General features: G+C 38.1%; 1 protein-coding gene across 2 annotated transcripts in view; it reads left to right on the top strand.

The window, feature by feature from the left end:
- SIPA1L1 (signal induced proliferation associated 1 like 1) overlaps positions 1-23,156 on the top strand; it is a 118,142-nt gene that overhangs the window by 45,176 nt on the left and 49,810 nt on the right. For both annotated transcript variants that reach the window (XM_086894078.1, XM_086894077.1), the window contains exons 2-5: positions 1,321-3,141; positions 10,296-10,426; positions 11,042-11,230; positions 17,444-17,618. In XM_086894078.1, the coding sequence (XP_086750204.1) occupies positions 1,644-3,141; positions 10,296-10,426; positions 11,042-11,230; positions 17,444-17,618 (1,993 nt within the window). In that variant the 5' untranslated portion in view covers positions 1,321-1,643. The remainder of the gene's footprint in view (positions 1-1,320; positions 3,142-10,295; positions 10,427-11,041; positions 11,231-17,443; positions 17,619-23,156) is intronic.

Raw genomic sequence — 23,156 nt, 5'->3', positions numbered from 1 at the left:
CACTGTTCTTGTTATGTGTGATGCAGTCAGCTTGCATTTTAAGTATTCCTTATGTGTTGAGTTTTATATTAAGAACAGCTATTTTAAAGAGGTGCTTTATATGGCAAGTGAACTTTAAACATGCTGCCTTTGGAGGCAGAAAGTGCCCTGGCTTGGTATTTAATTAGTGTTGTGCAAAGTACTGTAGTTCTGAGGTTGCAGAAAGTGCTGGTTTCCCTGGAAGCATTAGAAAGCCTTGATTTTAGACAATACTCTATTGTCAGTGCAGTGCTGGTTCAGCAGCATCTCTGCACACATTTGGCAAATATTTAAAGGACACATTTTGTGTGATTGGTTCAGCCTTTGAAAATTATTAACTACTTTGTGTTAAAGTATGTACACAGCAATGCAAGATTTTATCTTGACAATCCCATGCTTTTGTCTTCTACCAGCAAAGGATGTATTTGTGGATTATGGTTTTTTAACTCCTCAAAGGGCAGTGTACTAAAGGCTTTGTAATTGCTTCTTTACTGATGAGGTATGGGAAAGCATTTAATTTCTGTGACTTTGTGAAGCTAGAATAATACAGTAGCTATGGTAGACAAAATTTCATTAGCCAGGGAAATAAATGAAACTTTTCTTATCAAGTTACTTCAAAGCGTGTGTTTCCGTTTAGCTTTAACCTTTTTACATGTTGTAAACTCCGGTCAGAGGTAATACATGCTGTCTGGACTATGCAGCTAATCTGCAAATAAGGCTGTGCAAAACACAGAATAAATGTCCTTGACAGCCATCTTAGATCTTTTACAATTTTGTATGCTTTTTGCTGATTAGATTCCTTTTTTTTAGTTAACATATCAGATATTTACATTAATGGGAAAGTTGAATAGGTAGTGTTAATAGCAACCAAGGATGTGTGACTTGTAAATGGTAAATCTTTAAAGTGTTTATAAATATTGCAGTCCTGATTTGTCTCTTACACAATTTTTCTGGGAAATGTATGCTGTATGTATCCTTAGCTGGGAAGCTCCATACTTGTGCTTTGTAACACTGTTCAGTAACCCAACTAAAAAGTACCACTAATCAATTCAGAAGGAAAAAATTGTATTTGTTGGAATCAGAAGCCAGAATTATTTTTTCAGAAGGCAACCCAACAATATCTACAAAACTCCTCACTGCCATGTTACACAGTGCTGCATTTTTGAGATGATTATCAATGTGATTTAAAAACATGTTTGTTAAAAATACTGATTATGTGTAATAATTACCTTGATAGTATCAGTTACCAGAAAAGTTCTGTATTAAAGAATTAATGATTTTCTCTCTTTTTTTCTGTTCTAGGCTTAAGAGAAGCATAAGCGATTCAATTACAACTCTGACATTTTGGACCACGAGTGATGTTAAAACTATTTGAATGTATTGGAGCATGGCTACTTCTTAAAATGCAGAAATTAAAGGAAATTACTGCTTATCAAAACCTACTAAATATCTGAATTTTCTAGACATCCTGTATTTAACTGTGTCCTTAAATGTCCATGATTAAGATCTCATGCAACCATTGTATATTTTGGAGACTATTCTCCAGAAGAGAACTGTGCATTTAAAAAGCAGAAATGACTGTGTTTTTTCTTGGAACTTACTAAGGTTGAACATACTGAAAGACCATGACCAGCTTGAAGCGGTCCCAGACCGAAAGGGCTGTTGCCACTGGGGTATCAGTTGGGACAGATGGCACCTCAAAAGTCCACTCGGATGACTTCTACATGAGACGCTTTAGGTCACAGAATGGCAGTTTAGGATCTGCAGTCATGGCACCAGTTGGACCTCCTCGCAATGAGAGCTCCCACCATGTTACCTCTACCCCTGGAGTCCCTAAAATGGGGGTCAGGGCAAGGATTGCTGATTGGCCCCCAAGAAAGGAGAACATCAAGGAGACAACCAGATCTAGTCAAGATATTGAAACATCAAGTTGCCTTGACAGCATGTCTTCTAAAAGCAGTCCTGGGAGTCAGGGAAGCTCTGTTAACCTGAATGCTGGTGATTCTGTCATGTTAAAGAGCATCCAGAGCACACTTAAAAACAAGACCAGACAATCTGAGAATCTAGACTCCAGGTTTCTTACACCCGATGGCTATCCCAGTTCCCCAAGGAAAGCTCTTCGCAGAATACGACAGCGCAGCAACAGCGACATCACCATAAGTGAGCTTGATGTGGATAGTTTTGATGAATGTATTTCACCCACTTTTAAATCTGGACCATCTCTGCACAGAGAGTATGGCAGCACATCTTCCATAGATAAGCAGGGAACTTCAGGGGAAAGTTTTTTTGACTTATTGAAGGGCTATAAAGATGATAAGTCTGACCAGAGAAGCTCAGGCTCAACTAAACTTGGTGAGCTTCTGATTGCCAGTGGAAGCAAGGGTTCAGGATTCTCTCTAGATGTGATAGATGGACCTATTACTCAAAGGGAAAACCTAAGACTCTTTAAGGAAAGGGAGAAGCCACTCAAGAGACGCTCAAAATCAGAGACAGGAGATTCATCTATTTTTCGTAAGCTGCGCAATGCCAAAGGTGAAGGGGAACTTGGGAAGTCTTCAGATCTGGAAGATAACAGGTCAGAAGACAGCATTAAGCCTTGGACTTGTCCGAAGTGTTTTGCTCATTATGATGTACAGAGTATTTTATTTGATTTAAATGAAGCAGCAATCAACAGGCATAATGTTATTAAAAGAAGGAACACAACGACAGGTGCATCTGCTGCTGCTGTAGCATCACTTGTCTCTGGACCCTTGTCCCATTCTGCAAGTTTCAATTCTCCAATGGGCAGCACTGAAGACCTGAATTCAAAAGGAAGTCTCAATATGGACCAGGGGGATGATAAAAGCAATGAACTAGTGATGAGTTGTCCTTATTTTCGTAATGAGATTGGTGGGGAAGGGGAAAGGAAGATCAGCCTTTCCAAATCTAATTCAGGTTCCTTCAGTGGGTGTGAAAGTGCCTCATTTGAGTCGACTCTGAGTTCTCATTGCACAAATGCTGGAGTTGCAGTTCTGGAAGTTCCCAAGGAGAATCTGATTTTACATCTGGACAGAGTGAAAAGATACATCGTTGAACATGTAGACCTTGGTGCATATTATTATAGAAAATTCTTCTACCAGAAAGGTAGGTAAATTTTATTTCTCCCTGAGTTTGAAGAATGTTTTTTTTGTTTTCCAAACATGCAAAATTCAATTGATACTTAATAGTATTTGCAAGAATTAGGGATTTTTTTTTTAATATGGTGTGTTTTACTGATGGTATGTGCTATATGTAACAGTCTTTCAGATTGTTGGAGTATAAGAATGTTGAGGATTTTATTGCTGATAGATGTAGCAATGGCTACAAAGTATTAATGTCTTGAAATGCAGCTTTTGGTATCCATAGAAGTGGACAGGGGTTTACACTTGAAAGGTAGAAACAAGAAAATCTGAAAATACGAGAACTTTATTCCCACTGTGCCAGGAGTTGATGTACTGAGGATTTAATGGAATGTGTATCTTGGACAGCTACAATAATCTTTGGACATCCTAATTCACTTAATAACGCATTTCAAAATTTTTTGAAGTAAATAATACAGAAATGGAGATATGTGTAGATATAACTTTATACACACACACACACAAATACCTGTGTTTCAATGCCAACAGTGAATCTGAAAAACCAGGGTGCAGTTCTTTTATCACATGGTTCTGCCCTGAAACCAAGGATTATAATTTCCATTGTATATATATGGGAGGGAGAAAAAAGCCCAAAGCCTTTTTACCTATAGAAAAGAGCAAACCCCAAACATTACCCAGGTACTCCCCCTCTCTCCCCCCCCTGTCAAAATGATACTGGCACCGGGAGATGCAGACCTCCCTCTGTTCTTCACAATTCTTGAAACGATCATAAAGGATTGCAAACCAAAGTCCTTTTAAAGGAGTTCTGCTTGTAGAATTGTGTTGTAGTTCCTGATGGATAGAGCTGGTCTCAGGACTCACCTGGAGAGTGCTTGTTCCTTACCTTCCAATGATCAAGATGGTTTTTCTTTATTTAGTGAATGCAGGTCAAAAGAACTTGTTTCTCACCTATAGAAGCAAGAGGAATGCCTGGTTAGAATTAAATTGATGGTCTTAAAATAAAAAAACTTATTCTTAACTGCATGTTATTGCTAGTAATAATATTTTACATTTTTCCCTTGCCTTCAAAATATGTCCATCTCTCGCCTCTTCCTCTGTGTATTGTCCATTGTTTAGCTGGCTCTTGTTACTCTTTCCATAGTCTCCTGTTTCTGCATTCTTTCTAGGGCTGAGAGGTAGCCTTTGCTCTGTGTTTTTTGAGAGTGCTGATCCATATTCCTTTTGGACACATAGAAGTTAGGAAAAATAACTTTTTTCCTGGTTTCCTGGGAAAAGTAAGCTAGATGTGTGATATAGGATAAGGTGGGTTTGGAGGGGAGAGCCTGAGGCTTGTGACCTTTGTGATTGTCTTCCTCTCTGTCTCCCTCTGAAGCAATTTGATTCCTTATCAGTCTAGTGAGTTTCACAATCAGCAGCTAAAGTTTCATGTTACAGCTGACCTGATTTACAGCATTTCAGCACTAAGAGGGGAAGACATTATTCCTCCCTCTTCCCTGTACCGGTTCTCTTGTTTTCAGAAAACTTGATAAGCCAGTTGAGTTTACTAAACAAGCAAAGCAGAATTCTTGCCATCACAATAAATTTGGGGTTTACTGCTTGGTTGTTTCTCTCCAGTTCTGGTGAGGGATATTATCTTTCCTCACAGTCACAGAAGTGCCAAAGCCATGCAGCCAGGTAAGGGATGAAAGAGAAGAAGAGGAAGGAGGTGTGAGTGAAATTTCAGCCCTTCAGCAAAAACAATTTATTGATTTGCCTTCCTAAAGGAAACCACACCCTCATGCTACTACAGTTCTAGTCACCATTACATTTCCATTTTTTGGTGGATGTAATTAAGAAGAATTGATAAAATCAACATAATCTAGTCCTAAGGGTACTGGTGTGGGGCAGCCAGATATAAAAATGTATGCTATGGAGTAGGATTAGATGGGGAGAAGAAGCTGTGATTTTTTTTCTTTAAGCAATGAAACTGGGGTTTTAAATTCACTTTTCTTGTGTCAGTCCAGCAGAGTCCAAACCAGGGTGTTGTTTCTGTCAGAGATTTTTATCTGAAAAGCTGTACTTCAGAAGTCTCATGAGATATCCCAAACCCCAGTTTTCTACAAGTACAAAACACATTTTATTGACCTCCCATCATTCCCTGAGCAAACTTTAGACTAAAGTTGATGAGTTGGAATAGTGATAAAACTTGAAGCAGCATAATGGGGGAAAAAAATCTAGGAAGTCAGTTGTAACTGAATTTTTTATGTAACATGAAGCAAGTAATGATGCAGAAGTTTTTTTGCTGGAAGGAGAGGTTGGATTTTTATTTTGTTACAAATGGAACAGACAGTGCCAAAAGACAGTTTCAGTGTAATCGGCTCATCAAGTCAGTAGGCTTTGGGTAATTTTATAGTCTTAAGAAGTATTCTTAGATGAATTCTGATTTGACAACAATAGCTTTTAAAGATCTCAAACCAGGAAAATTTCATGGACTTGGAGAACACGTAGTAATCCTAGAGCTTGCAAAGAATAAAAACCAGTGTTGCAGAGAATTGTAAGCCTGTGTTGGTTTTCATTCCAACTGGAAATAACAAAGAAGGTAATTTGGGATTATATCAATAAAGAACTGCCAGTTGAAAATCATCAATGATGTCAGCAAGATTTCAGGAAAAATTGATCTTGTCACGTAAAAGAAAAAAACCATAGTTAATCTGTGCCTTAAAAGGATGAATGTCATTGATTTCATATAGGCCCTTTTAATTTCTTCAGGGTAATTTGGCAAAATGCTGATGGCGACTTGTCTGAAGTTTTTAATTGTATGAAATCAGTGGCTCATTTTTTACAGGTACTGTTACTTAGATGATAGATCCATCTCAAGTTTTAGTAGTATATGGAGGAAGGATAAGAGAGCTTCTAGCATTACTAACATGGTCCAAATTAATTTAAATATTTTAATCTAGTTAGTGTAAAATATTTGCATGTGACATTTTTGGATGAGTCTAATAGAAGTTTACTGAATGCAAATGGATGAGCTTTTATATGTAAAGGAAATTGGTCCCTCTACAGAGTAGTGGAATTGATAAATAGTATTCTGGCCTGGTGTCCAAACTGCTAAATGTGAAAATACTGGAAGAGACAGTTTAGTGGAGATTAAGAAAAATGATACTTAGAAAAAGATATTTGAAGGAGAACTTTATAATGGTACTTCCCAAGGCTGAATTCAGTTTCTTCACTTTATAGCTGAACTAATTGTGCAGATTCCCTTTGGATTCTGTGGAGGGGAGTGAACCTTGCACTAGCATATGATTTGCACTCTCTTCCCTCAATTCACTAGCAGAAGCCTATGCACAAGTAACTCACATGGGAATATTTATTTTTATAGGAAATGAATGCTACTCTTATGATGCACAAGAAGTATTTACAAGGTGATTAAATAATGGTGTGTTTTAAAAGGTGTATTTGATAGAAGGACTTAACTAAAAGTTGGAAGTCTAGGCATTTATAAGTTAAGCTTGTGCATTAAAAAAATGGAGAGAGGATGAAGCCAGCACAAGAACCAGTTTTTTTGAAGTTGTAGATATGTTTATTAAAGACTTATTTAGAATCAATATTAAAATTACAGAGAGAGAAAAATTTGTTTCCATCAGCTTGTCCGAGTGAAGTTCAGAAAAGAGATCATATCACTCCAGAGGAGCGGTCTGTTTTCTCTGTCCCCATAACTGTGTCTGGGAGTTACAGTTCTCATGGAAAGAACCAAGAGCATCTGTTTTGCTTCCATCCTCCTCATGCAGTAGTTGCTAATGTTGCTATTTAGAACAAATTTTAGTTACTGGCTTAGAATGAAAGACTTGACTGAGAAGTAAATAGTTTCCTGAACAGGTTTTATAACAAATGAGCTGTTGGTAAGCTTTCCTTTAACTGTTGGCAGCCAGTAAAAATACCCTTTTCCCTAATGCTTTAAATTGCTGCATATTCTATCCAAGACTTGTTGCCTTTCAAGTATGTGGCTGGACTTGCAGAGCTCCCAAAATTCTGCCTGCCCTTTTCTCTCCAGAGAACTACTGGGCAGGGTTTTCCAGTATTGTAAATGCTGAGCTGGGATTAGAGGAAAATGCTTGATGCGAGTTTCAGTCAGAAGAGAAATGCTAGGGGTTTTTATTTCTAGTTGTGTGACGACACAAAATATCAGTTGGACATGATATCTAGCGAGAAATATGATGAAAACACAAAATAACTTCTTCAGTTAAAATCAAGTGCATTTATTTGGATTTCCTTTGCAAAGAAAACTCATAAATATCTGCCAGGAAAATAAATATTTTAGCTCTGCTTCTTTCACAGGAAGTATCTTTTGAGTTATATGATAAATATTGAACTGTTTTTAAAAAGTGTGTATAATTTGTTTTAATGACAAGCTACAATCAAGTCATTATGAGGTTTTTTTCAGTATGGATTTATAAATTAATTTATGGCTGCTGCTAGTTGTCCTCCTTGTCTGTAAATTAAATTATTTTTCAACAGTTGTTTAGGTCAAATGTCAAGCTCAAGAAATGTTGTTTCCAATTGACTTCTGTATGGTGTGGAGAAATAAGCTGGTCTTCTATGGTATTCATGTTTGACATCAAGTTCTTGAGTTATAATGGTGACATAGTCCTTGTTTTCCCAATAAAACAACTAATTAGCTCCCTTTATATTAAGCTTTTTACACTTGAATCTTGCTACTTTTTTTCCTGCACTGGAAAGAGAAAATTATTTGATGTAAGGAGATGCAGAATTTAAGAGAAAATCAGGTGGAGGTACAAGAAAGTGTACCAGAAGGAGAAGTAGTCAGGTACAGGGATATACTGCAGCTTGCAGAATGAATACCAAGATGGGGTTTAGGGGAGGAGAAAGATAGATAGATAGATTGAAGATGAAAGTAAAGAATGAACAACCCAGTAGGAAATGTGAGAAGAGGGTGAAGGAAAGGAGAGCAAGAAAGAAGCTGCCTGCTGCAGACTGAAGAAAAAGAGAATAAAAGACATTTCTGCTTAGGAGAGAAGTGTAAAGTTCCACACTCGTTTATGCATTTTTCCAAAGCAATAGGAGCTAATTAAAAAGCTTAATCAAATGATGCAGAATTGTCTGTGTATTTTGTATTTTGTGTATGTATATGCAGTTTAAAACATTCCTCTTGCCACTCTTCTTAAATGTGTTTTCAAGATGTAGAATTATTTCTCCTGAGAAAATTTGCTATCTGAATTGCAGGTTAGACTGGTTGCAGGGTATGCAAGTTTTAACCATCTGTGTGGCTGTCAATACAGAAAATTAATGAATTGTCTGGACCCTTCTAGTGTGCATGACCACCATATCTTTTTACTTCAGGTTTTTCTGTTACAAAATCAAAGCCACATTACTGTTTTTGAGTCACTAAGCAGTTTAGTGTTGAGACGGCTAAGTTATGTCAGGTTTTGGAAGCTGCATGATATGCTGATTAAAAAAATATTCTGACTTTCTCCAAGACTGTGCTGATTCCGCATTGACCTTGTCTGCCACAAACTGTTTGGCAAGCTATAAACATCCTGGAAAAAAACCAAACAAAAACAACCTACTTAATGCAGGAGGTAGAAAGACTAGGGTGCTAGTAAGATAATTTGAAATTTTGAACAGCAGAACATTTCTGGCATTTACAGGGCTCATATATGTGGACAAGTACGAAAACGTAATTAGGGTTATATAGATAAGCTAATTTATTAGTAATTTCCCACTCACATTTCAACCACCCAAAGTTTAATGGCAATATTTACACAATATTCCACAAGCTATTAGAAGAATTTTGAATTTTCATGACCTTTGTTTAGAGTATTGACTTTCCATTACTTGCAGAGGAATTTGGTAAAGAGCATGTTTCTTTTATGTCTGGCATGCTCTGAAATCTTAAACAGAAAACAATGAGTGAAGGATAATAAAATACCAGACACTGGGGACTTGACTAAAGCCCCCAAGGGCTTAAAGTGCTGGACAGCTGTGTGAAAGCACTTAGTGTGTTGGAGGGAGATTTTGCAAGAACCAGTAAGTTATAAATTTTAAAAGAATTTAAAGTAATTAAAGAAGTAAAAAATATTCATTCATATATGCAGCTTTTGTAAAATGTTGACATGGGACTTACTTTTCTCATGCAATGCTTGACTACTATTTTTTGACTTTTCTCTTGAATTTTCTTTTAGGGAATGTATATTTAAATTCAGCAGTCACTTAAGATATGTGCAGCTTCATTTATATATTGCTGCATTAATGGTTACATACCTCTGTCATCAGTCAAGACAGTTTTTTTAATGCTCAAAATGTACTGTAGAAGAGCCTTCAACACCAATCTCTACAATTGTTGAGCTTTGATTTTTGTAAATGTGCTTTTCTAACTTTTTTTCATGTAAAGCTTGGCTTTGCATGTCTATAGTTAGACAAATATAAAAATATGTTTCAAAGAATCTGCTATTCAGCTAGTGAGTGATTTCACCAATCCTGTATTCTCTCTGCTGCCTTCCCCACCAGACAGGTTTTCAACTGAACTTTTAACACTTTAAGGGTTGAACACTGTTCAATATTTATGCTAGTCATTTTATTCTCGTGCCTTATTTTTCTGTGGTACTATGATTTGATATTTTTACTGTGAACAAGCCTTTAACTTTTTTCAGCTTCATCAGATTTCCCATTTTAGAACTGAATAATGTGTATGGAAAAAGCAAAAAACAGTCAAAAATAAATAATTTGCATCCTTTGCTAAGTACATTTCTATTCTATTTGACATTTCTATTTTAACATAGATTGTTGAGTTTCCCACTTTGGTGCATTTGCCTTCCTTCTTTTTATTTTTAATGGGCGAAATTGGGTGTACTTACTTAGTTCAATGTGAATGAAACAGATGGTAATTCAAAAGCTGATGTAAGAGGTGTATCCTGTTTTGGGCCTATTTAAGCAGAGATGCCATGTTGAATCTCAGCCTTTTTGTACAAAAGAAGCTCATGAGAGAAGTGAAGCACAAGAATGACATCCTGGTACCACTTGAAGACATGCTCTTATTGACTCCGTGGATCTGGCAGTTTATTTCCAGTGTAACAATCAAGCATGAAAATATAGTTGAAGTGTAAAAAGTAAGACCTTTTTTTTTTTTTTTCCTTTTTTTCTCCTCTTCTCATATGCAAGAACACTGGAACTATTTTGGGGCAGATGAGAATCTAGGTCCAGTAGCTGTGAGTATAAGAAGAGAGAAGCCAGAGGAAATCAAAGAAAATGGACCTCAGTACAACTACCGGATCATATTCAGAACCAGTGAGGTAAGCAGTTCAGGGGGGATAGTAAAAGAAAATAGAAGTGAGCAGGCAAAACCAGGTGGAATATGTGGTTTATGTGCTTTTCAGCATTGATAATAGATTTCTTCATAATCCAGGAACCTTCTGACAGAATTATGCTACATGTTTATCTGGCACAGAATATTTGTCAGTTACTCTATAACATCCAATACAGAGGAAATGCTGAAGATTGTTTTTTGGTTAAATCTTGAGAAACTTACAGGAGCTATATTAGCTAGATGCAAGGAAAGAGGAGGAAAATTGCTTTCTTCACTTTTATGTGTGGCAGTGGGTATACCTGAGAAATGTACTTTTTACTTTTAAATGCTCAATAGTATAGAAGTACTATACTAATAGTAATTTTCAAGGTAGTAGTTTCCTGTAAAACTTAAATCTGATGAATCATTTGAAATAGTCGGATTACTGTTATCAGTGAGTGACATTGTGTGTATCAGTGTTAGTCTCATGCTAACAGAAATTCCTTCATGTCCTTGATCTCTACTGAAAATTGGAAAAATCGTACGTTTAGCTCCATTGCTATTGCTAGTCAGTCTCAGTGCATAATTCAATATATGTGCTGTTTTTCTTTTCTATGCATAGCTCATGACATTAAGAGGCTCCGTGCTGGAAGATGCTATCCCTTCTACTGCAAAGCATTGCACAGCCAGGGGACTTCCCCTAAAAGAAGTGCTGGAGTATGTGGTTCCTGAGCTGAATATCCATTGCCTAAGGCTGGCCTTCAACACTCCGAAAGTCACAGAACAACTTATGAAGCTTGATGAGCAAGGGGTAAGTGCAGAGTTACAGAATTAAATAAATTATCTTAATCTGCCAGATTATTGCCATGAGTTGCAAAATGATCTTTTAGCATTTCCTGATTAGAGTCAGTCTGTTGAAATGCCTCATTTAAACTAAAATTTGTCATCTGTAGGGAGAGTTATGTTGCATTTATTTCCCCCAGTTTTTGCAGAATATTGGGATGTATGAAATCAAGGTCATTTCTCTAGGTAGCCTGAAATTTTAGATTAATGTTATGGCAGTTGTTCATTTAAATTTCCTTTAAAAGAGACTACATTATTGTTTTTCAAAGATTATGGGAAGGAGGGAGTTCTGTTTTTCTTACTGCTATTCTATGAAGAGGAGAAGTCTCCCATGGTGCTAAATGTTTCACTGTAATACTGCATTGGCTAAACCATGACCAGGGTGCTACCTATCTTGTTTTGTTTTTTTCATGTTCTTTTTTTCTTTCCTCTGGAACAAACTACGTGGGAAAATATTCTAAGGCTTTCTTCATATGACTAATTTTCAATGAGGTGATAGTCTCCTTGTCTTTTAAAGCTGGAACCAAGGCTCATCAGTGCTACAGTTTAGACTTAGCAAAATGAAAGTCCATGATTGAAGTGAATTTTATGATTATAAACTTCAGTAGTGGCATTTTATAGCTGTGTGCATGCCTTAGTCCTCACTGGCAACCTATCTTTCCATGCCTCTTGAGTGGATGGACCCAAGATGGGGACTGGGTCCCTCCTACTTTAGGAAATGATCATGTTCGTGATCGCCTGATGAACATGAATGTCCTTGTACATAAGTCAGTGTCAATGTCCAATGTCCATAATGTCTGTGGGACACAGTGAGATGCATCCCAGTCCTGAAGAAATTGGCTGATGTAGTTGCCAAGCCGCTCTCCTTAGCATTTGAAAAGTGATGATAGTCAGGGGAAATCCAAGGAGTCTGAAAGAGGGAAAACTTGTACCCATGTTTAAAATGGATGGAAAGGAATATTCCCTGGGATCCAACACCATGTGAGCCTCCACTCTGTGCTTGGAAAGGTCATGGAACAGATCCTCCTAGAGGCTGATCCATGGAGGACAGGGAGGTGGATTTGAGGCAGTCAGCACAGCTTCAGGAAGGGCAAATCCTGCCTGACCAAACCAGTGGCCTATGATGGAGTAAGTACATCAGTGGATAAGGGAGGGGTTAAGGATAATCTTTTTCTGGACTTCTGGGCATGGTCCCCACAACATCATTCTCTCTGAATCGGAGAGAGTTGGATTTCATGACTGTTAGATCCATAAGGAAGTGATTGGATGGTCACATCCAAAGGGTAATGGTTAATGGCTGAGAGTTACGGTGGACATCAGGAACAAGTGGTGTATCTCTGGTCCATAGTAGGACTTAGTATCTTCATTAATATCATAGATGAAGGGATTGAGTGTACCCTCAGCAAATTAGGTATAGCTGAATGGTGTGGCTGCCATGCCTGAATGATGGGATGCCATCCAGGGGGACTTGGACAAGCTCAACAAGTGGCCCCATGGGAATCTCATGAGGTTTAAGATAAGCAAGAGCAAAATGCTGCACCTGGATGTTGTACTTTTAGTATTTACAGCCTGGGGACTGAACAGATTGAGAGCAGCCCTGCTGAGACACACCTGGGGGTGCTGCTGGGTGAGAGGCTGGACATGACCCAGCAGGGGTCCAGACTCTGGGCACTGCCAGCCCAGAGAACCAGATGTGTCCTGGGCTGCATCCAGAGCAGCCTGGGCAGCAGGGCAGGGAGGGGATTCTGCCCCTCTGCTCTGCTCAGACCCCACCTGGAACCCTGCATCAGCTCTGGGGTCTGCAGCAGAAAGGAAAGGGACCTGTTGGAGTGAGTCCAGAGGAGGGCCCCAAGATGATTAGAGGGAAAGAGCACCTCTGCTGTGAGGAAAGGCTGAAAGAACTGGGATTGTTCATCCTGTAAGAGAAGGCTTGGTGTGACCTAATTGTGGCCTTCCAGTACCTGAAGGAAACCTGTAAGAAAGAGGGAGAGGGACTTTAGCAATAGCACAGAGTGACAGGACAAAGGGGAATAATTTCAAACTGAAAGAGAGTAGGTTTAGAGTAGATATTAGGAGGAAGTTCTTCGCTGTGAGGGTGGTGAGGGCTGGACCAGGTTCCCCAGAGAAGCTGTGGATGCCCCATCCTGGAAGTGTTCCAGGCCAGGTTGGGTGGGGCTCTGAGTAGCCTGGTCTAGTGAGAAGTGTCCTTGCCTGTGGCAAGGGGTTTGGAGCTGGATGATCTTTCAGGTACCCTTCCAACACAAACCACTCTATGATTCTGTGACATCTAACAAAACTGTGAGGTTAAATTATCCTTAGTTCATATCCTGTATGTTATTAAGCTCCCATAGTATGGTTTTCTAATACTTCAACTTTTAAAAATCATTAAGGGCAAGTGACAGTTAAATTTTTATTATCTGCATCAAAGTATTTTCTGTTTTTCTGGTAATGAAACAGTTTGACACTTCTAGCCGAAAAAGATAAGTACACTCTGTACTAATTAGAAGCTGCATTTTTTCAATTCTAAGCTAACAAAAATTGGGTAGCAGCTGCTCTACTAATTAAGTACACAGAATGTTGATCACTTCTTCTTGCTGAGTGTCACACTGTTTCATTACAGCATGAACAGGTGCCTGTTTGATATAGCAGATAAAATGTTTTGTAAATTTAAGAGTTAAGATTATAATGTCACCTTAGCCTGACTTAGCCATTAAATTTCACTCAGGAATCCCTTCAACATGCCAAATTTGTATGCATCAGTTTTCATTAGAATAAGATATCTTTTTCTATTTGAGTGAGGTCTTAAAGCAGTTGCTTGTTTTCATATTTAAGAATTTACACTTCATTCAAATTTATCTGCCTTCAGCTTTAAGACTTCTGATATTTTTCTCTGCTACATCTTAAAAGTCATTTTGGTGTGAGATTTTTTTTCCAGCAAAGGTTTTTGTATGCAGTGATTATATCATCTGTTGGTCTTGTTTATGATAAACTAAACAGATTGCACTTTTCAAGTCTTTCACTGCAACATATTTTCTCTGCATTTCATATCACTCTTATGGCTGAGCTCTGTCTCTTCTACTCTTTCAATATCTGCATATGTCATTCAGTGTTAGAATGGGAATATTTTTCTTGCCCTAGTTTTGTACTGGTGGTGCATGTGAAAGTTGCTCATTCCTTACTTCCTCTTAGATTGCTAAAGTGGTAACATCTGCTGTTCATACATATGGTCCACATTGCTTGTCACCTAGCTGTTCTTTTATTGGATTTATTAAAATGCATTCATTTGAATGGTTCTGTGTTGAACAGCAATCCAATCATTTCCTAGGGCTGCACTAGCTTCTTTGCTAATCACTGTCTACTAATCTTTGTCTTGAATGCAGAGCTCATGGTAGGTTGCTGTAAGTTTGCTTCCAAATATGATTTAAAAATTTGAATATTAGGGCAATTACTGATTTATTTCAGTTGAAGCTAATCTTTACAGCAATTACTCATTCACAGAAATACTGAAAAATGTCACTTGGTTCTTAATATAATTCCCAGTTCATAATACAAACTTGCTGACTGAATAAATCCAAGATACACTTTTTGCTGTCTTGCCTGGGTGCTAGATAAATACTTAAAGTGCACTTTTCCCACATATATGAATATGTAAATACTTTCAGATTATTAAAATGAAGATGCTACTTTAGTAGTTTTACCACAACAGAATTTGTGCTTCAACTTCTTTTTTTAGCTTTTTCATGTAGTTAATACACTTCTAAGGACTGCAGATTTATCAGAAGGAGGTCTAATAATGGGACTGCATGCCTTTCTCCAGATCTGCTCTTTTTGATTCAGAAATGCCAACTTGTGTTGTCCTTAAGGAAACTGTTTTTTTCCAAAAATTAGCAAATCTAGAAACACAGCTAGAAGGCATATCCTGCTCTTTGCATAGTCCTTGTTTAGTTTCTTAGGCTGACATTTTCAAAGCAATAAAACACAGTTGTTTGCTTGCTCATTGGTGCTGCAGATCCCATTTATATTTATGCCCTTGAAAATACTTCCTTCACCTAAAGTTGGAGCTTAAATAGTGCAAGTGTGCTGCATGGGAATAATTTTCTTTGTCCTAACTTCTTTAAGTGAAATTACTAGAAGTTACTGTAGTTAGCAGTACAGCTAAGGTGTTGGTTCCATGAAGCACTTGGATCCATCCCATTTCTGTGGGACTGGAGAAGGCACATCTGAGCAGCAGTTGCCTGAATGGTCCAAGACAGGACCTGCTGCTGATGGTACGCAAAGTGATGGCAGTTGTTCCTTAGGAACAGCAGCAGTGCCACTTGTCACCACCCTTCCTTGCTTCCCTCCTCTCTCCTCCCTCACCACATGTCAGCAGGAGGCACTGGGACAGATTGCCAAGCTGGCCATGTCCCATCCCTCAAAGTGTTAAAAGTCAGGTTGATGTGGAGTTGAGTAACCTGGTCTAGTAGAAAATGTCCCTGCTGCCCACATCAGGACTTCAGGAACTACATGATCCTTAAGGTGCCTTCCAACCAAACCATTTCATGATCTTGTGCTGTACTTGAGTTTTGTTGTAAGAAATTTGGACATGTTTAGAAGTTGCAAATCAGTGTGTCAGATGATAAAATATGGGATATTCTGTATTGGGGGAAAAAGCAGCCTAGAACTGTTACTTATTATATATAATGACTTCTTCAGCAGGACTAAACAAGCCAGGTTATCTTTAGTCTTCTTTTTCCCTCCTTGATTTCCTGTTGCTAATACTTTATCCCCATCATCATTTGTCCTTGGTAGCAATTTCCAGAGTTTTTGAATTTTAAAATTTACTTTCTTTAGAGACACAGTAGGACCACTTCTGAGGCTGTTCTTTAAATTATGCCACCATAAATATAATAGGTTAAAATGAGTGAATTTCAGTTCCATAATGTGTCCGCATCATCCTAGCAAGTTCAAAATCCTTTTCCTCATGGCTTGGGATAGAATCTTCTGAGAGCAAATTACAGTATATTCAGATAACTTTGCTTCTGGTGCTCTTGCAAACAACTGTTTTCACTTCCCACTAACCTGTAGCCCAAACTTGTAAATCTCATGCCAGTTGTGATAGATTCTTACGATTTCATACTGGCATATCTGGTTTATTTGAAATAGAGCCTCTGCAAAAATTCATGTATGGGAGGATGTATGGGCAATAAGGATGCATTTCTGCCAGATGCATTTTATGCATACACTTCAAGGCTCTTCCCTGTGCTCCTTCAGAGTTCCTGCCTGTGAAATTGGTTTTGTTGGAGACAGCAGTAAATGGCTGTGGATGCTGCTTTCTTCCCTTCTGTGACTTGTCTATCTGTAGTCCAGATGTAAATGATGACAGTATACTCCTTTTGTGGGTGTGTGTATCAATTTGGAATTGGTAGGAACAGTTTGCTTTGAAGAATCACAATTATGGTTGGGTAAAAAATTACTTTATTTACATCTTCAGCTTCTGCTGTATTAGGAACATCAGCTTCCAAATTAGAGGGAAAATGAAAATTAAAAGCACAAGTGTATTTGAAGATCTATGGTAGTAAATAGTACCTTCGAGGTATGACCAGCATTTTTCAATTTAGCAGATTTTTTTGTTACTATCATCATATTTAAGTCAGGGAGGACCAACTGAACGTCATGGAGTTTTTCATGATTGCTAGCAGATGAATGTGCTAAAAGGTGAATAATTTTTATCTTCTTTTTGAAATGAAAGAGAGTTAATTTTGTCACTTGTTTAAGAAACAAGCACATGATGTGCCCTACCCTTCTGCATGGAAGGCTTAGCATAGGATGGCAGTCATGGTACCAGCCTGAGTAAGAGTCAAGTTCCTGGCATTACTCAGCCAGTGCTTCCCATGTGGTTCAGTGTTAGACATTCACTTGCAAGCTGCAGTGTTGTCCTCCTAGAAATAAGCAACATTCATGTCTGTTTCCCTTCAGGCAGCATTTTGACATCTTCAGATTAAATCTTATCATCGAGGCAGTTACAATAGAAAACAATTAGAGTATTTGGAACTAGACTAACTTTTGAAATTAGAATGAATATTAGGTATTTTTTCATTCATGAACTATGGGTTTATGAAAACGTGGGAAGTGAATTCAGTGTATAAGTTGCTTCATCACTTGGTATACACATAAAATTTTAATCTTTTTCCTTTTGCAGTTAAGTTACCAACTTAAAGTGGGTATCATGTACTGCAAAGCTGGGCAAAGCACAGAAGAGGAAATGTATAATAACGAATCAGCAGGTCCAGCCTTTGAGGAGTTTCTTCAGCTCTTGGGAGAGCGTGTTCGACTCAAGGGATTTGATAAGTACCGTGCTCAACTGGATACAAAAAGTAAGACTTTTTCATTATTTTTTCCCCCTTAAGTGAACAAAATGCTTGATATGGCTGCTAACTGTCTTTTTCAAGAGAGTTCTTAAAAATAGCATCTTTGCTGTAGGAAGGCAGTTGCTTAATATAAGTGAAAGCAGAGCACGTGTGTAATTTAAGTACTCATATGGTCTCTCAACTCTGATAATTGGAGTTTGGTACTCATTTGGTATGAAATTATCAATAAAGGTACAAGAAACCAGTAATTAAGAACAAACAGTTGTTGGTATTGCAAATCTATCATCGGTGTGCTGTCTTAAGGCTAATCAATACAGCTGGTATGTCTTTTTTTTTTTTTTAAATAATGCACTTACAGACTGTCTCCAAAATGTTTCATGTACCCATCTATGTCACTCCACCTTGAAAGGTTGATGTACTGCTTTTCTGATGTCTGTTGCATGCAGTTTTTCTTCTAGGCAGTTTTGTCTTAGTCATCCTGTCAAATGTATTCCTCCCTCTGTGCTTTTTCTTTTTTGAGTTATGGAAATTAAACTGGATTTGGCAGCTATGTTATCAGCTCTAACTGTAAAACATATTGCAACAAAATGCAGTGGTAAGATGATCTTGGGTGACCGTAACTATAAAAGAAACTCCCTGCATTTGGAATCAGTCATGTGAAATACCTGTTTATCAGCCAGCACATGCTGCATTCAATTTGTAGATCTGTTTAAATTACTTGGGGAAGTTTTGTCTTGTATTCCTATTCTGTGAATACTGGAGCTAACCAGTTCCTATGGAGATCTTCTGCTATTTTGTTCACTTGTAGCAAAGGGAATGAAATAAGGAGTTCGATTCATGAAAGCTGAAAAGCATTCATCAGCTTTAGTGCAGCAGAAGCTGTGGTCTTGTCATGGGTCTCCTGGCACAAACAGAATACCTTGCTGTGCTTTAATCCTTCGTCATTCTATATTCTGTTCTTAATTCCTACAGCAATTGCATGGCCATCTCCTCAGGTTGTTCTTGACCAGTCTGATCATCAGTCCTCAGAGGGTTCTGAAGCCTCATTTGGTTTTAAACCTAAATTAATACATATTTTGCACATATTTAACATTGAGCCTGCTTTTTTACACTTGCAGTACTTCTATTCCCTCTGTTTTATCTCCTTCCTTGAGAGCATTTTATAGACACATAGAATAGTTTGGGTTGGAAGGGACCTGAGAGATCATCTCATTTCAACCCCCCAGCCATGACCAGGGACACCTTCCACTAGAGCAGGTTGCTGAAAGATCCATCTTGACCTGGCCTTGAACACTTCCAGGGATGGGGCATCCACAGCTTCTCTGGGCAACCTGTTCAGTGCCTCACACTAAAGAATTTCTTCCCAATATTTAATACAGACCTGCCCTTCTTCAGTTTAAAATCATTGCCCCTTCTCCTATCACTACATGTCCTTGGGAAAAGTCCCTCACCAGCTCTCTTGTAGGAAATACATATAATTCTCAAGTTGAGTTTTCCTGTTGCACAGCTCTGAACTGTCATTTTATTGGCTATAAAGATAAGCTAGGTCAAAAATCAAATGGGTATGGAAAACAGAGAAGACATTTATTTAGCTTCTGGTTTTATATTGTGACTTTGTTATTTTCAGTTATTAAAGCAAGATCTTCTCTTCCCTTTCTTCTGGGTTAGTTAAGATGTGAAGAAAAGGAATATGACCCATATTTTGGTGTCAGTCCACACACACTGGTTTGTGTAAATGCTGTATGATTGGGTTGATTCATCTGCTCAAATATACCCAAGAAAGCTGTAAATGTCTTCTAAGTACTTTTTAAAAAAATTTTCTTCTGAACAGCAGAATTTTCCAGGGATGTTTTGAATTCCTTCTTGTTGCTTCTGACTCAAGGATAGAATTTTGTCAGGCTTTGAGTTTATGTACTACAATCTAGTAGCTGTTGAATGGAACCTTTAAGTTGACTGAATCTTTCCTGGTTTTGAGAGTTAACCTTCTTGTAATGAAGATTTCTCCTCCATGTTGAGTGCTGGCATATCTTTTTCACATTGCCCAGTAGACCCACTCTTGCTCCATCCTGTATCTAAAAGTACAAAAGGTCTGTGTGTGAACACTTCAGTATGACCATAGAGGACAGGAAATCCTCTAAGTGGAAACTGCTGCTTTCATGAAGGATTTCCTACATTTACTTTCAGTCAAGGTTTACAGCCTCACATATGTGGAACCTCATCAGCCAGAGCTGCTTAAGAACTCTTTAAGTTGTCTGAAATCTTTCAAGTTAGATTGCCTGCAGGATTACTGAAAAAACCACACATGTGAGCATACATGAGTTCTTAATGAGTAGGTTTAAACAGCAGCAAATGTGAACAATGGCAGCAGACATTTCTAATTGATCTTGATGGTGGTGTGTTCTCCTTTCTGCCAGTGTGCTAAGCACAGATGGAAATGCTGAAAGAAGGTGGACAACACAGCTCTTTGGATAGCTGCATTTGGAAACACTTAAAGCATATTCTGCACAGGAAATGGGGAAGAAAGCCACTTTGTGGTAGAAGTGCTAAAGACCAGATATGGTCACAAGAGCTGCATCTCAGGTTGGGGAATATGTCAAGAGCAGAGTACAGCCAGGCAATACATTTTCCATAGCTACCCTAAGTAATCAGTCAGTCCTTTTGCCTTGGCCTTAACACAGAGACCGGCAGAGGAGGGGGGTGTGGTTTTTTACTGTGACTTAGGTTTACAGGTTTTGTTGAAACAGCTAGGTCTACAGCTAGGATGTGAGCTGCTCCATCTTCCAGCTCTCTGCTCTTCTGTTGCTAGAGAGCCCTGTCTCAAAATAATTCTTGCAATCTCCCTACTCAGGAAATTTTCCTGCACAAGAATTCTGTTCAGTGACAGGACAGTTGATTGCAAAGATGTGTTTAAAAACAAGTGTCTCTTCTTTGCCTTGTCAGAAAGGTCAGATCTATGTAGATTACTTTGGTAGTTTCTGTACCTTTGACAATACTTGGCAAGCTGTGAAAAGCAGTTGCACATGGAAAGGTTTTTCTCTGCCTGGAGATGAAATTATTTGTATATGTACAATGGAAATATTCACAATATTTTTAATTTACGCAAATTTAGAAAAGTAAAGTTGCTCTAGCAAAAGACAGGTTCAGAACAGTTATTCTTAGAAATTTTTAGAGTTGGGGTCCTAATCAGTTAGTGTCCATAACAGAGCCAATTCCTTAAAAGGAGGAATCTCATGCATACTATTAACTGGAAGCCTATTTAAGTGTATTGGATCCTTCAAGGGCTTTAGTTTTGGATCTCTGCCCGTACCACTGTGAAAAAGAGATGCTACTTTTCAAGTTTTGTTTGTTTATTTCTAGAATTACCAGAGGGGAAACAGTCTATCGCCTGGCAGCCTGCAGACTTTGGATAGGAAATAGAGCTTGAAAATGTCACCTATCCCACGGTGACTAGGAAGCTTATGGGCATCACTTTAAAGTAATAAACATCACAGTGATCTTTCAAATTATAACTTCAGACATTTTACTTTATTTTCCAGTTGTAATGCATGCTTTATTTCCCTCCCTCTCACTTAGTCTTGCTTCTTGATACTTTAAATTGGTAAGTGGGATCAGCTTGATAATGCTAGGCTTGGTAACAAGGATTGTGTGTCCAACAGAGTGGTAGTGTGGTTGATGTGGAAAATAAGGGAAATTGATTAATATGAGTTGGGAATTTCATGGTTTATCAATTTGATAAGATTATAAACTAAGCTAATAAGGGTAGGTTTCTGATGTTTATATACTGCATGATTTTCTGATTAAGACACAAAAATATAAACCCATAAACTATTAAATAGATAATCTAGGGAATGAATGGACTTCAAATTGACATTTCATTTAGGGCTTGTCAAGAAACTCCAATGTTTGTAGTGAAATAATACAGATAGATTACCTTTTTATAACTTGCATATAACTATAACATCTTTCCAACTTTGTGGAAATGATAGACTCACTCGTGGGTCTGAGACTTTTGTTGGGAGACCAACAAATCTTAAGATATTAAATTGCTTAAGAAGCAGAAATAGGGATGGGGGAAAATGCTTCTGCATTTCTCTGTGTTTGTGTTGCACATATACTTTTGTGTGATACAAAATAAAAGATTCTGTCCTCATTTCTGTCTGAAAACAACTTAGGTATTGTAGAAGTTGATCGTGGGTGCTTGGTGTAATCCTTGTGTATAACAGAAGAGCAGTGTTGACAGCTGCTGACAAAGCAAAGGTAGAGGGAAGCAACATTAAGCTCTGAAAATATTTGTTCTTACGCTTTTTATTGTGAGCCTTACTGCAGGTTGTGGTAATGGTTGTCCTGCCTTATCAGTGTAATTTACTTTTCATTCTCCTACAATTCCTTGGAATGTTTTTCTTTGAAACAGGGAGTCAGATTTTCTACTCTTAAGTGTTTTTATAGAGTTTTCTAGCACAGAGGTTAAACTGCTGTAGAAGAAGGCTGACACAGTCCTGTGGATTCAGTCAGCAGTGTGCTGGTGGTGTCTGCCACAGTTTTGAGCACTATTGTTCTTAGGAAAAAAACCAACTTCAAACGTGAATCTGTAATCCTTGTGAATATAGCTGTGAATCATTGGAAGAACAAAAGACTAAGGTGGATTTTTAGAGGTGATTAATGATGGAAGGGATAAAGGATCAGCTACTTAGCTAAGTAGCCAGATCCAGTAATGGGGCAAGGCTGGGAAAGCGTCATGAAGTAGCTATGCCATAAACTGGTGGCCAGAGGGGATGTCTTCAGTGTAAAAAGGTGCTAATGAATTTGACGATCCCTCAGGCCTGTGTTAAATAGAAGGAAATTGAAATAGATTGCAGTGCTGGCTTGCAGTTTTGACCTTGAAATGATGGATGTTATTCCAGTGCACAGTCTTGGATTTTATTGCAATAGCTGTGATTTGATTTAAAGCAAACACCTGCAGTTATGGTGGTGTACTTCAGGAAGAATATTCTGGACTTCAAAAAAGCTGAATGGTGAGAGAGATGCACAAAATCTGTAGTGCATATGAACTTGTGATGGTAGTTGGATTTGAATAGGAAGAACTGTAAAGTGCTTGGAAATAACTGGAATTACTAAATGTGTCATTTGGATTGTAACCTGATTATATAGATTGCAGAATCAATGCTGTTCTCAGAAAATATTTTTCTGCCCAAAATTAAATCCTGCCAGAGAAGTTACAAGTTTGGCCTAAATATGTAGGTGTTCTGTAATATTTTTTTTGTCAGAATTACTTTATTCCCCCAATACCTTTTGAGCTCCTTCCCCTCTTTGGAGGCCTGCCTTCCACTGTCTTACTCCCCTATCTTTTTGCACCTGCTCCTCTTTCCAATTATTTGTAATACTTTTGTATGCTCTCCTTCTAAAAGATGATGTACAAATCGGTATATTTACAGTTCAACAGATGAAGCTGTTATGAAGTTGCATTGATGTTTATGTGACTTTTGGGTGTATCTGTCCTCCTTGGGTGTGCACTGCAGCTAGCAGGCAGAGGAGAGAGGCTGTGCA

The sequence above is a fragment of the Cyanistes caeruleus genome, chromosome 6, assembly GCF_971803275.1.
Source record: "Cyanistes caeruleus chromosome 6, bCyaCae1.hap1.1, whole genome shotgun sequence".
In the NCBI taxonomy this organism is placed as follows: Eukaryota; Metazoa; Chordata; class Aves; order Passeriformes; family Paridae; genus Cyanistes; species Cyanistes caeruleus.
Note: the sequence above shows the minus strand (reverse complement) of the source record. Positions and strands in the feature narration are given on the sequence as shown.